The 15,234-nt window shown below is 43.6% G+C and overlaps 1 protein-coding gene across 2 annotated transcripts in view; it reads left to right on the top strand.

Moving 5' to 3' along the window:
• Window positions 1-15,234, top strand: part of GNB1L (G protein subunit beta 1 like) — a 43,261-nt gene that overhangs the window by 13,344 nt on the left and 14,683 nt on the right. For both annotated transcript variants that reach the window (XM_071571894.1, XM_071571893.1), the window contains exons 2-3: window positions 13,660-13,787; window positions 14,010-14,135. In XM_071571894.1, the coding sequence (XP_071427995.1) occupies window positions 13,672-13,787; window positions 14,010-14,135 (242 nt within the window). In that variant the 5' untranslated portion in view covers window positions 13,660-13,671. The remainder of the gene's footprint in view (window positions 1-13,659; window positions 13,788-14,009; window positions 14,136-15,234) is intronic.

Below are 15,234 nucleotides of genomic sequence, written 5' to 3'. Positions count from 1 at the left end.
TGCATGGAGAGGTGTGGGAGGAAGGGCACTGCATGAGCAGCCAGGCTTCTGTCCTTTCCCTCCCCAGCATCTCCAAACAGCAGCACTGCTGGCAGTGGCTGCTGGGCTGGGTGGAAGGGCACTGCACAGGCAGCCAGGCTTCTGTCCTTTCCCTTCCCAGCATCTCCAAACAGTGTGGCACTGCTGGCAGTGGCTGCTGGGCTGGGTGGAAGGGCACTGCACGAGCAGCCAGGCTTCTGTCCTTTCCCTCCCCAGCATCTCCAAACAGTGTGGCACTGCTGGCAGTGGCTGCTGGGCTGGGTGGAAGGGCACTGCACAGGCAGCCAGGCTTCTGTCCTTTCCCTCCCCAGCATCTCCAAACAGCAGCACTGCTGGCAGTGGCTGCTGGGCTGGGTGGAAGGGCACTGCACAGGCAGCCAGGCTTCTGTCCTTTCCCTCCCCAGCATCTCCAAACAGCAGCACTGCTGGCAGTGGCTGCTGGGCTGGGTGGGCCAGGGGTGACCCTGCAGGGTGGGTTTGCTGCAGTACAGCACCATACAGTGTTTTATTTTGTAAAGTTTCTATTGTTAGTGCACTGAATTCTCATAGGGATAATAGAGAAAAAATGGTAGCAAGTGTGTTAATACTGCATTGCTGATACCTGAAATGTTAATGTATTTTACAGTCTGATCCACTGATAGTCAAATGCCTGCCTGTTACTGTGTTACTAACCTGGCATTTATTTGGAAAACGTACAACTTGGAAAATGAATTTTAAGTTTGTGTGTTTATTTTTCTTGGCAGTGAGTTCTCGTTGTCTCGGAGGGAACAGCTCTCCAGGTGCAGAGAGCTGTGTGGTGCCATGAGTGCTCTGCAGGGAGGGGTGCAGGGCAAGTGTGCAGGAAGCCAGTCATGCTCCAGTCCTGTGTGCCACTGAGGGGTCTTTGTGCCACTGCAGAGGCCAACTGAGCCAGTGCAACAGAGCAGGGCCCTGGGGCCAGCCACAGAGCAGGGACCCAGAATTTGGGTCCTGCTCCTGCTGCAGGCACTGGGCTTCAGTGACACCACAGAGCTGGGGGGACATCCCTGCAGTTGGGGACCCTCCCCAGGCACCTGCCCAACTCCTGATTGCCCAGTCACGCCCCGAGGCCTTGGGCTCCTGCTTGTGGTAGAACAGCTGGCTCTTCTGTCACATCTGTAGCATTGAGAGGAGACCTGCAAAGAGGAAACAAAAAATTCACTTTAGTATAGGGCACAGGAAAGTTCTTTAAATGTGTTTGAGGGGTTTTACTTGGAAAAAAATTGTTTTCTATATGCTTTATTTTTTTGGTAACATTAAGCATATCAACAAAAACATTCTTTGTTTTAATTACAGAGTATGGGCTTTGTTCACATGGAGACTTTTGAGTATTTGTGTAGCTCCCATGGTCTGTGCACGAGCTTTTAGCCAGGTTACTTCCACGAGCCATAACTGTGTAAGTGCAGCTCAGGTTGGCTCGCTGTGACTGAGGAAACTGCTGTTGATGAGAAATCCAGTGTAAACAAATCCTCACTTGTGGTCTCAGACGTGTGATTGGGAAACACCTTTGGCTTTTAATCAAAAGAAATTGAGTGGTTACTTTGTAGGAATATCTTTTTCCTCTTGTTTCAGTTAAATAAATGTTAACATAAATGAAGAGCTTAAAACTGTCTGACTAAAGCCTCAGCTAATTGGGCTCTGGTGCCGTGAGAGTTTCAGTGTCATCATCCTTTCTGTTTTCCTCTTTTCTGGGGAAGTACTTCAGCTGAACGGCAAAAATAAACAAAAGGAGCCTTTTAAGTCTTCACACTTAAATACATTTATGCATATTTTTAGTTACTATTTACTTCTTGCAAATTTATCTTGATCTGAAAATAAGTTTCACATGTATTGTTTTTGCAAGAAAGGCTTGACCTTCATAGACACAGTTTCACTATTCTTCCTATCAGCGTTTGGTTCAAAGGAGCCTTCTAAGCACACAGCAAACCCCGTCCTGTTGTGTAAGACAGAAATGTGTGTTCGATAGCACGGGAGTTTAGAGAACAATGCAAAGGTCAATTGTGTTGCTTGCTCCCCTGTCCCATGATGTGGGTGTGGATGTGAATGCATCCCTGGAATTCCACTGTGGGATCTGCATCTTTGAAGCTGATGCTAAAATTACTGCCAGGCTCTTCCAGAGGCGGATACTGAGAGAGGATTCAATGAAATCGAAGGTCGCCAGTCTGGGAGGCGTTGAAAGATACCTGGCTATGATACTATTTCTGATTTAATAATGCGAATGGGAGGCTAGCCCTTTGTAATAATTAGGACTAATTACTGAAGAGGTGTTGACAGATGGGCTAAGAGGAAACAAACTGCCTTTATCCAGTGGCTTAGAGTCAGATTACTAGTCTTGTGTTATCTGTTTCTCAGAAAGTAGAAGCTTCAATCATTCACTAAGTCTTCAAAGGGGAAAGGGCTCCTAACAATGCAGAGGATTTGGGATGGAGCTCTGAAATGGGGCTTTGACTCAAAATGGCCAAATTAATCTCCTTTCCGTGAATTATCATACTTTCAAGTTTGGGTTACAGATGGAGAATCTGATTGTAGTCCTGAAAATACAGGAACTCACTGTTGATGACTGTCCTGTCGCTGCTCCTGTTCAGGGATTGGTTCCTTGCTGTTAATTATATTAATATGAATTCTTTGATTCCCTCTTATGCCATTCGCTGTCCAGCTGAAATGGAGACAAGGGAAAGTATTTAGTCCTCTTGTGTTCAGTGTTTGTTTTGCACAGATGTCAGATCTGATCAAAACAGAAAATACATTTGCCAAACTTCATTATTTATCTTTTTAGTAGACAAGATCACACATATTTTAGGAAGAAAACAATGTGTTGCAATGCAATTGTATTTACTGAGAAATTAGTCATTGATGTAGGATTTCCCTAAAAAGTATTTTTCTCTCCTTTTGGATGTAGTGTCCATGCAGTCCATCTGCATGAAATAAGTAGCTCCTGTTGTCCAGTGTGAGTGCAGTTAACAAAGACAGTCAGGGATTAATGCTCTGTCACCAGAATGAGCACTCAGTGTGACTTGCTTTGGGCTAATTATCTAAAAGTCCAGCAACCCTCCATCTTCTCAAATAGCCACTTCCAGCTTCCCACTCCCACCATGTATGGGGTCTGGTTTTCTGAGAGGCATGAGATAAATATGGTTGCATTTGATAGCATTTATAAGAAGAGATAGCGTTCAATTATTTATTTACTTTTAACAAAAGAGGCCTTTTAATTAGTGTTTAAATATTTATATCAGTTTTATTGTGCTGTAAAATGGGTTATACTTTGATCTGGATTGTCTGGTTTGAGATAATAGGGTTGGTAAAAGTTTTCCTAATGAATTTGGTCAGAACAGGCCATAATCTGATTATCTGATGAAAGACCAACACTTCAGTGCCTGCCAGCATCCAAACGTGGTCAGTGGGGGCTGCTCAGCACACACTCCAGGGCTGAGCTCAGGGCAGGTACTGCTCAGTTGTTCAGTTTCAAATTCATGCGTGAAACAGCTTTGCCTTTTTCACTCCATGTTTGGTCAGGAGTTTGTGGTCCCGGAGAGGAGCGAAGCCTGAAGTTCCAGGTGTGAACTGAACCTCCCCTCTGTGACTCTGGGGCTGTTCCTCTCCTGCAGCTCAATAGTAGTTTGTGGTACTCACTGCCACAGAGGGAAACAGCAGAACATCCCAGACACAGGGAGCAGGCAGGACCAGAGAGTGGGAATTGAGCATCAGCAGCCTGTTAAATGTGGAACCAGTTTTTTGTAAACATCCCTCACATCTTAACAGTTTAACATGTGAGCATGTGCTGATGTGCTTGGAGAGGAGCATATTGAACCAATGTGCTTATGTAAAATGGATGTAATTTATGTGATCAAACTGGCAGGAAAGAACAGTTATGGGTTAGTGTCTGAAGCATAAGCTTAGCCTAAACTGTTAAAGATTATTTTTTTAATTTGATATTCTGGTAATAATCTGCATTGTAAATGTCATTCCTGTTTGCAGTGGAATTACAGAGATCCCTCTTAGATTTCTTGGACTAAGTTGCTCTCCAATAACTTGGCTTATCCAAATACTTGACACTGTATTGAATAGGAATCCTAATAGACAAATGGCACATACTGTTTGTAATTAAGCTGAAATTTTGGGGGGTATTTCATAGCATAAAAATACTTAATAGTCTGTAACTTTTAGTCATATATTTAAAAGCGGCACACATAACACTAAGCCTTCTATTTCTTTTAAATACTGACAGGGTTCTTGGAGAAAGTAAAATATAACTACCAAATGGGATGGGCTTCACTGAAACAGAATTTGCTTCTGACCTTGAGAGTTCACCTGAATAAGGATTTAAAGTTTTAACCTATTGAACTGATACAGACTGTCCACAGTGCTTTGTTTCTCAAAATACCAGGTGGCCCGTGGCTCTCAGTGGCCTGGGAAGGGACTGTGTGTCTGCAGGCAGTGGGTGAGGTCCTGCTCCCATTCTGGTGACTGTGCCACTCTCTGTCCCTGCCACAGGCCCTCCATCTACAGAGAGCAGCCCACACACCGCTGGGCCCAGGGACGTGTTGTGTTTACCCAGGAACAGAAACTGTGCAAAGAGCACGTGCTGTATGGAATGGGGTGGAATGGATGGACCCTGCAAACCTCCCCCTGTGGGCAGTCCCACCAACATCATCTGGGGGTTCGGGCAGGCAGAGATCAGATCCAAAATGTGGAATGCAAAACATGAACTGGACACAAAACTGCCCTTGTTCGTTAATATTCCTGCTGTGTTTGTGTCAATTTACCCTATTTGCTCTTTGCAGTTTCAAAGTATATTTGTAACTGTTATGAAACAAATGCCGAGAACATAAACACTGGGGGTAGGACAAGTACAATATTCTGATATAAATGTATCCCCCACTATGGCAATGCTGGTGAAACATGTAGCCTGTTCAGTTAAGTGCAGAGTCTTTTTTTCCTCTTTTAATAAATATGTAGTTTGTGAGGGTATTTTGTACTTGTCTTTTTAACTCTGTGAAATGTAAACTGTGACATTAAAGTAAAAGGAAATACTTTGGGAAGCACCGTCAGGGCTCCCCTTGCAGTGCAGTTTAGTTTAATTGCCAACCTCTGCACGGCGTCTCACCTCGGGGAGGGGGATTTCATAAGCAGAAGAAATGCACAGCCAGGAACACAAGCTGAAGTTTTTAAAGTCCAGGAAAAGCAGATTGCTCCATTATGTCTTCATAAAGAGTCACTGCTCAGTATCTCCTCCCACCAAATGTGCAAGAACTGCAAATTTCAGGGACGGTCACGTTAAAAAATAAAACTTGAGCACTTCTGACTGTAACAATCAGCCAGTTCTACCCCGAGTATGGCCAAAGCAAAGTAAGATGCAACACTGCTTGCTCCATGTATAATAAAATATTTGTATATATTTCTTTTATCAGAGTTTAATCCAAATATAGAATTTGTAGAGTAAGAAAAGAATTTATATCCTTTTTTTTAGTTGAATCTAAGGTGACTTGATGCAAAATTAAAATGCAAGGTCTTGGAAAACTTACTGAGATACTGAAATGAATGAGGTTTAAGGTTAGTGTGAAAATGGGCTTTGGTGTCTTCCTGCCTTGTTTGTGACAGTACCAGGTCAGGTCCTGGGCAGAGCTCCATGTCAGTGGAAACAGCTCCATTTCTGGACATGGCCCTGTGCAGCAGGAATCAATTGAGAAATAACTGTGGGGTGTAAATTCATTTCCTATAGGTTATATTTTATTATGTAATATCGTGTTACATGCACCTTTCCTTAATACAAAAAAGCTCTTGTTATACTTCACACTTTGAAGAAGAAAGTATAGAAGGCAAAATGTCGTGTGATTTGTGCTGTTTCATGTTCCTATGCCCTGTGGGAGGAAAAGAAAAGTAATAGAACAGACAAATAAATAAACGTGGTGTTGAAACTGTCATGGCAGTTTCTGCTCTTGCACAACGGAACTGCAATCAATTTATTGTCTTCGTTGGTCACATGCCAGAATAACAGTATAATATTATACAAGAGTAGATTAATTAAAGTGTAATTAGAAGGGAATAAATTAAACAATCATAAAAGTTTGTCATGGGAAAAATATGTGTTTAGAATTAATTAGTTTTCAAATAAAGTGATATTTTAATTGCTGAGAGTTACAGAATCCTTAATTGCAGACATACAATTCTGGCCCAAATAACTTCAGTTGCTGTAACAACTTGATCTATTCCTTCTCTGTCAATTCTTTTTTTAATAGTTTGTTACTAAACAAGATTATTGCTGGAATGTCTGCTAAAATGTCTGGAGAAGGTTAATTAAGCCCATGCTATCTGAGGACATCATTAGCTCTTGGAACCCACAGACCTGGAGCTGAGCTGTGCCCCTAATTAAGGAGGACGGGCAGACAGAGCCCGTGGCTGACAGATTGCTCTGCATGGCTGGGCCAGAGGCTGCTCAAACAGCCTTTGCATGGCCCTTGGCTTATCAATTTTCTGCTGGATTACAATGATTTATCACATGCACAAACTTAATTCATTTTAGTTCTGCTGGAATGGCACAGAAACACACTGGTATAAACACTTCTTTGCACTTCCAGTATGCATATGTAGGTGCATATTCATATTCTGAGTTCTCAAAGCAAATGAGCATTTGTTGTCTTTCCCTCCAGTAACTTCATGCAGAATGTGCTGCAGCTGAGCCACTCTGGGCTCTGTGCTTGCTTTCTCCAGACAAGGCTGGCTGTGGTTGTGTCTGTGCACTTTCCCAAGCAATTAATGGTTTCAGAAAGTCAAACAGATGGGTGTCCTTTCCCTCATCTGCAAAGGAACCTGTTTATGAAACACGAGAATTTCATCTGTTTCAGCTGATTTCATGCTGTATTTGGGCTCCCTTATTAAGAGCTGGTGCAATTACAGCAGGGGCAGGGCTCTCATTTTCAGAGCCCAAATGTTGGCATAAATGTATCCATGATATTTGGCTGTCTCCAAAATGTTTCCCTGGGTAAGATTTGCAATGCCCAAAATGTTTAACTGTGTTCCAAAAGGTCAGCCAGCTGATGGCTGAAGGCACATGTGTCAGAGTGAAAGAGTGAAAAAAATTATCAGTCCGACACAGTGGGAGCATTAGAATGATTAATGGTTATGTTAATTTATGGCTTTTACATATTGATTAATAGCTTTCTGTTTCAGTGACCAAAATGTGTAAGTGGCAATGAGATCCATATGCTAACTCAGTGTCTTTCAAATGATTACAGTCATTCTTAGGTTTGTTCCCATGCTGAATCTCTGTTTTCATATGGAAAATAATTATTGCACAGTGACTTTTCTACAAAAGTTGCAGATGGAAGTGTTTGAAAGTGGACTCGAGGCCCAGGCCTGGGTTTCAGTGTTCCTGAAGGTCACACACTGCCATTTATATACGTTTTTCTTGCAAACTTCATTATTTAAAATGGTGCTATGTTGTGGTTTAGCCTCCTTAGGTAAGGAATGCTCAGACAGGAGAGGAGCCATTATCTGGGTGGAAATCATTACAAACACACTCGTTGCATGATGGTTATTAGTCATTCTCTTTCCGGCTCCCATAAGATTTCTTGGCATGTCACCAGTTGCTGATAAGCCATTTTGTTTGCTATCTGTCCATTGGCTGTTACAATAAAATGGGGAAACTTCCATCCCTCATTGTCCAAATGTCAGGAGAGAAGGTAATTCCTGGCATCTCCTGAGAAAGGATGAAGTCCTGACTTCCCTTGAAGTCGATGGGAAATGGACGTTCTCAGCACTTCTCAGAATGACTTTTGAAGTGTTTCTCTGAGCAGCCATCCCTGTTAGTCATCAGAAGGGACCTGGTGCCTGTTCAGAGTGAAAGCTCTGACAGTGTTTGGTGTTCCCAACCTGGAAGGGGAAGGACTGTTGTCAGCTGTAACGTTGGCTGTGTGGCAACAGGTTTATGGTATCAGCTAATGAAGGATTGTATAACTGGGTCATATAAATCACTGCATTCCCTCTGACACTGAGGAGTGGTGAGTTTTGCAAGCACGACAGAAATCCATCTGCACTATCTGGATACTGTACTTTGTAGTGCCAGCACAAGCACGGGGATGGTCCCAGTCTGCTGTTGGGATTTCTTTGTAATTATTATTATCACAATTATTTTAAGTATTGAAGTCACAACTACACATCACTGTGCTTAGTCTCTGGTAGTTGTAAGTAAGTACTAATGTGAAAAATAACCAATTTAAAAGAAAGCATTTGGTTATCCTTCTGAAAATTAAGGATGCTTTATTAGTATAATTGCTGGTTAAATAAAAAAATTCTACTATTTCTAATTTCTGCTTGAGATCAGTTTCTTGATTTAAAGATTTCTACTGATTTCTAGCTTCCACTTGAAAGAAACTATTTTTTAAATCAGCTCTAAATAAACCCTAGAAGTCTAATACAGTTTCTATCTGAATTTAGCACCAAAGATGGAAGTGGGAGCTTTAACCTGAGGGCTGCATTGTTGTTTCACTGACAAATGAATTTGGATACATTCTGGGGCTCTGACCTTTGCAAGTCTTGGTGTAGCACTCCCACATCTCTGATCAGGCCTCTGCTGCTTTTACTTTTACTGGTGCATGTTCCTGTCTTTGCACACAGCAATGTGTGTTTGGGGCAACTGGGGTAGCAATGTGAAAAGCAGGGTGCCTGAGTTTGGGGTTTTCATCTTCCCCAAGTGTTTTGTCTGTGTGTGCTTGTTACAGGACCCCAACAGGCATTTCTTTGTCCAGTCAGTCACTTTTCACCTGCAAGGAGATTTCTTTAGATGACTCTCACAACATCCCTTTGTATTGCTGACTTCCCTGGTTCAGTTCCCTCTCATTTTTTGGCTTGTACATGCAAAATCAAAAGCTGGGCTCAAAAATCTGTCACAACACGTCTGAAGAATTGTTTACCAAACCATATGCCTGCTTTGAGACCATTTGTAGTCAATAACCTATAAAAAGGCACTTCTGCCTTCCCTTCTGAGGTGAACTTTAACTCGTTGGACTTGTGTGGATTTGCCTGGCATCTCTTGTAACGATGTGTGGAAATGCTGCTCATTAGTGGGTTCCTGTAGCCCCGAACTCCCGTTCTCTTCTTCCTAGAAGTGCCACAGGATTGCCTGGGCTGAGAGCAGTTCAGGGTCTCGCCGCTGTCAGACCTCCCTGTGTGCGGCGGTTGGAGGATGGAAAGGAGGGAGCACAGTGTGGGCAGCTCATCCCGAGGGGCTGCCCGCTGGCCTTCACCTGCAGTGCCAGTGGAATGGGATGCACTGGTAACCAGAGGGGGGCTGTGAGTCCATGACCCCTCTGCAGCCCCAGCCCGTGCCCACCTGCAGGGCCCAGTCCTGCCCTGAGCACCCTGTGCTGTGTTTGGAGTCTGGGGCTGAGAAAGGGCTTTTGTGTGAATGAAAGCCACACACAGCCTGCAAAGGGGGAAGAACAATTTAGTCACATCTTTCTCAACTCATTCCTTGCCCTGATGTTTCCTTTGGGAGGGTGGCACCTGGCAGAGTAGGAATTCTCCAAAAATAACAGGGATTTCATATATCTGTTTGTGAGCACACCTGGATGTGTTGGATATTTTGCAGTAGTAATTATGTCTGCACACCTGCTGGTTTCAGTCCCAAATCAGTTTGCCAGACATGCCTAGAGAGATTTATTTGTCCTGTACCTGAAAAAGCTCTTTTACCATTGAGTTTTTACTACTCTAAATAAGCCTAAAGAAAAAAAGAAGAGGATTTTTTCTTGTCTTTGCTTGAGCCGTTGGTATCTCAGACTGAACTGTGGGTTTGTTGGGGGAGGAGGGTGTTTGGATGATATTTTAATAGCAATTTGTTTTTGCTTCAATGTGTGATAGAAATACAAGTGACAGGAGTGGGAACAGGAGAGTTGCTGAATTCTGCTGGAATTTTTCCTGTGGGAATCTGTTAATGTTTTTAATTCTCTGAGAGATTTTTCTAAGGTAATCCTTTTGACATTTACATATTTTAAATGACTCTCATTGAATAAAAGCTTAAGGTTTTTATATCGATTGCTGAAGTGATGATACTGGAATACCACTGCACAGAAATTCAAATGGTTTGAGGATTATTCTAATTGCAAGCTAAGCAAAGTAAGATTTGTGAGGGATATTAACAGAGAATTGTTCTTTAAAAAATGTAATTTTGAAGGAAATGTAATTGTTCTGGCATTTAGCAGATGCATTTTTTTAGACAAACCCCTTTTTGGTACTTAATGTGCAGGCACTTGGCCGTTTGCTGATTGAAACCCCAGCTGGGACAGCTGTGGCTCCCTCTCCTCCCTCGTAACCTCTGCAGGAGCCCAAGGGTTCCAGTGCACCCTGTGACAACACTTCCCCTGGTCTGTCCCACACCAGCCCCTGAAGGAGGATGCTGTGACCTGCACAGGGGAGGCTGGAAGAAATGAGAGTGTGGTGGTGAAGTGTTGCATCTCTTGGAAGCAAATGCTGCCATGAGCAAAATGATTGGTGTGTTCGTGTCTTCCACCTCCTTCCACCGGAGGCAGGAGCCACAGCCAGAGCATGTCCCGGGACAGACATACAGTGTAGCCCTGAGATGCTTTTGAATGAACTTTCTGCTGTAGGTTGTACTTGGCTTGTTCAAGCCCTTGAGCCAGATTTTGTTCTCAGACCAGACTAAATACTAAGCAAATTAATTTAATTAAATTTGTTGCAGATATCCCCAGTTAACAAGAACAGATTGGTCTCCCTGAGGCTAGGTGGAATTAACAAGAAAGTAAATGCTGTGCTAATTAGAGAACTCATTTTCAGACACCTGAGGTGAAACTTTAAGAAGTCCTAGAGATGCAGGATTGAAAATTGATTTGGAAATGAGTCTTAGGCTTCTAAATCACTTATGCACTTTTGAAAAATGTACCCAGAGGCTTTAACCATCTCAGAGTCATCCCATTTGGCGTGTTTGTAGCTGTCTGCTTAGCAAAGCAGGGCATGACCATTGTCTGTGTGTATCAGCACACCACAGTGTACTTTGTTATCCCTGTCACTGACACAGGGACACTGAGCTACCTGGTGAGGCAGGGTAGGTGTCGTTTTTTTGAGGATGCTTATGTGTCAACAGGAACAGATTGATGGTTTCTTGGAGTTGTTAAAGCACTGGTGCACCAAATTCCCATCCATTTGCAACCTTGTGGGACTTGCTGTAGGTGCCTAAAAACTTTAAATTAAATCCTGGGGTTAAGTGGCTTGTCCACTGGCTAAGGAAGACAGCAGAGATGCAATTTTATAGTCCAGCACTTGCTGGAAGGCAAATGAGACACTCACAGTGCCATTCATCTGCCCAGGAGTGACAGGAAGGAGTAGGAGTCATAAACTCAATAAAAATTAGGTTTAATATTAAGCCAAATTTCCAGATTCATCTACATGATTAGCAGAAAAGTAAGGAAATAACCAGGCTCCAAGGAGCCAGCAGTCCCTTGAATTGCTTACAGCTCAGATGTTTTCAGTAGTTGGGTTCTTCTCTTATAACCGGTCTGAGGATTTTTCTGAACTATCCTTGTAAAGACATGCATTAGAGCGTCTGTTTCATGCCAGGTAAAACCCTTCCCACAGCCACGCACACACTTGCTGTCTGTCAGCAAAAACCTCTGTGTCAGTAATTAGAAAAATGCTATTAAAAACCTGCCTTGTAATCCCAGATAGCCTCTGGGTTGACTCCATTCTGCTTCCTTGCTCGGTGCAGTAATCCAGGAGCACTCGCCGTGAGGAGGGACCCCACTCCTCTGGCCAGCCCTGAGCTGCTCTTTTGTGTGTGTGGTTCCACCAAGTGGCATTTTGAGGGCACCAGCTCACAGCTCTAGTGCCCCAGAGGTGACCCTTGGTGACAGAACCCTTAGTCTGACAGGTTTGTAACACAGGTCACAGGTGGGCACTGGGGAGCTGGATCTCACCATGGGGGCGAACCTGTGCAATCTGAAAATGTCCTCCAGCCTGCCATGAGTCTGGATCATCTGACAGCATCATAAATCAGATGAGTCAGGGCCCTAAAACATGGAGGGTATCCACTGAGCTCATTATGTTCATGCCTAATTACACAGTGCTATTGAGAGAGAACTGCACATTACGCTGAAGAATCCTGTTTCATCACTAGTTCTAAAAGATGATTGTGTTTAATTAGGACCTATAGATACCATGGTGATTACTGATCCATAAACACTCAAGGTAGACCTGCAAATGAGGAGCAAGAGCAAGTGCAGCCATTAAACACCGTTCAAAAGCTGGTACTGAGGAGAGAGGCAGGGGCAAGTTGAGCTGTCTCACATGGAACTCGTAGCTCTGTCACTCTCTTCTGATTCTCTGCAGTTCCTCTGCTGGCAACAGGCAGAGGTTTAAACACCTGCTGATCTTCCCTTACTGAGTTTAGAAAACTTCTTGTTTAATCTGGGGTAATACATGCATGAATGGGAGGAAGTGATGAGAGTTGGCATGTGTAGTGGCAAACGCTGCCCTTTTCTGTGTTAGGTCAGGTCAGAAAGGAGGAAGGATATAAAGCATGGCCAGTAATGCCACAGAGCAGGCAGTAAACACTTTTCATGGTGAAAATATTTATTGTAATGGGCGTTATAATTAATTTTCCAGTGAATTGCAAATTGTACTTCCCAGTCAAAGCAGCTGCTGGTTACCTTGTCACAGCACAGGTCTTGAGGATTAATTGCAGCAAGTCAAATCACAGAAAAATCGTCCTCATTCTCCTCTGATTCTTTTGCAGAGCTGCCTGCAAAGGTGTTCATGTGAATGGAAGTACCTGGCGAGGGTGCCAGAGCAGTGAGAGTGTGGGAATGGCACGGGCTGTCCCCGTGAGCTCCTCAGGAACTGGCCTGTGCATTTCCCATGTGGGACAGGGCAGCCTCTTGGCCCTGACCACATTAGAACCAATGACATGAAGCTGAAAGCATTTGTTTCTATTGATCCTTTAGGGAATACAAACCCCTTGGAATAAATGCTTAACTGTGGTCACTAAGTTAGTGTGAAATTATGCATTTCTTTTTCCAAGTAACCATGCTTGGAACCAAAAATTCAAACACTCGAGTAATGGATCTTGTGTAGATCATAACTCCAACCTCATCTGAAATTCTTTTCAGTTGATGTGTTGACTGCAGTGCTTTTCTGGAAGTGGTTGTGAGGGGAGAGCACAGTAGTATTTTTATGGGGAGGAAGGGGAAAGACTTAGCCAAGGGGCTAAATGGAATGATGAATTGCTTGCCCACTGAAATTATGGGTATCCAGTTTCTTGTGTTCTGTGGCTCTTCCCTTTTGCAGCAGGAAGAACAGCTGAACAGTTTGTATTTAGGAGTGTGCGAGAGGTGTGTGCGTGGCCAGCTCCCACCCTGCTGACAGGGAGGGCAGCACAGGCAGCTGGGCACGGCTTCAGCAGCTGGTGTTAGAGGAAAGGCTTCACCCTGAACTGTCTGGCAAATAGAAATAACATTCAGTAATGATAATTCACAGAGGAAAGGGACTGGGCAAAGCAAATGTCGCGCTCAGAATCTATTTAAAGTTGTCATTTCACTTTACCTGACATTTTGTCTTACCCTTTGTGATGTTTTTGTCTTCTTCTCACCCCCCCAGTTCACTGCTGGGATGGCTCTGCCGCCTCCAGACCCACAGTTTGTGCTCAGAGGTGCCGGTGCTGCAGTCCACACTCTGCACTTCTGCTGTGCAGGCCAAGAACCCGATACCCCCGTGCTTTTCTCTGGGTGAGTGAACCAGGATTTCTGCCTGCACTGGTGGTTTCCTCTGGAACACAGTGTGTGATTTTGGCAAAGTGTGTCTGGAGAAAACAGCAGCGTGTGTGGCTGTGAATGCTGGGGGTGTTGTCTGTGCATACACTTCAGTTCTGGAAACAAAAGAAAGGAGAAGCATCAGACTGATCACCTGAACGCAGTGGTCACACTAAAAGCATCTGTTCCTGCTGCCAGGTCTGAGAACGGGCTTATCCATGTCTGGAACCTGAGAACACACAGAGTGGACACAGCCCTGGATGGCCATGGACGAAGGTCTGTCTACTGCGTGGAGACAATGGGTGGCAGAGACAGGCTGCTCAGGTGAGCCAGGCAGACAGAGCCCAGTGGGAAGTTATTCCTGTCTCTGTGATGTACACAATCAGTGGGGAAAAACGGGGGGCAAAAAAGGAGTGTCTTAATTCTGGAGCCACTGAAAATCTCCCCAACACATATGGAAATGTACTGAAGTACAAAAATGCAGAAACAATGAGAATAAACAGTGGAAAAAAGATACAATTACTTTATTTATTATGTGTACATTATGACATCACAACAACTTGGGATCCACAGTGTCTTTCTTACTGCACTGAGATCACATGATCACCTTTGGGTAAAGGAAATTGGGTTGGAAGTTGACAAATCTTTCACAGCCAGTTCTCAGGGTCGGTTGCTGTAAAGAGTATGGAGGGGAGGGAGAAAAGGTAAGGAAAGATAAGAATCAGAGATGGCAAGTGGAAAACTGAAAGTGAGCAAGAATGCCGAGTTTCATGCCTTTGCTTTGTTGCAAAATACCTTCTGTTCTTGTTTAGCAAGGGGAGGTTGGGAAGATTTGTGTACTTTGGATTAGACAGGTGATCCAGAATAGATGCCAAAGTGTCTGTATGGTTGGGAGGTGTTCTGACATGTTTATCTAGAGAAGACATCTCACAGTATACAGTGGAACTGATTAGCATTTATATTTCTTATCTGCAGAAGTACAATTATCAACACTCTTCCCCATAAAATCATATTGAATGAGCATTGTTTCCATAATTATAGTTTTCCATACCTCTATTTCTGCTGCATAGTTATAACAGTCCATGGAGCAGTGCACTTTTAGGACAGCAGTTACCTGTATTTTGTATTTTTCTCTTCTACAGCTAAATCACAATAATTTATTGCATTGTTTGTATGCCCAGAGCTGTAAATGGTGTGTCAGTTTGTCACTCAACTGAAGAGTGGGTAGAAGTGTTTTGATGTTGAAGAAGTCCCAGCAGTCTGCAGATTTACATCTCCTCTGTTTTGGTTTCATACTTCATCAGGTGATATGACTAATTAAAGTAAGACACGGAGAAGGGATTTTTGATGACTCCTTGGCCCAGGTGGTAACATGAGGACAGGTATCCTGTGCTACTGGAGTGTATGGGCTGGAAGCTTCTCC

This window comes from Pithys albifrons, chromosome 17 (genome assembly GCF_047495875.1).
Source record: "Pithys albifrons albifrons isolate INPA30051 chromosome 17, PitAlb_v1, whole genome shotgun sequence".
NCBI classification, from domain to species: Eukaryota; Metazoa; Chordata; class Aves; order Passeriformes; family Thamnophilidae; genus Pithys; species Pithys albifrons.
The sequence above is the reverse complement of the archived record's forward strand: the minus strand, read 5'-3'. Positions and strand labels throughout refer to the sequence as shown.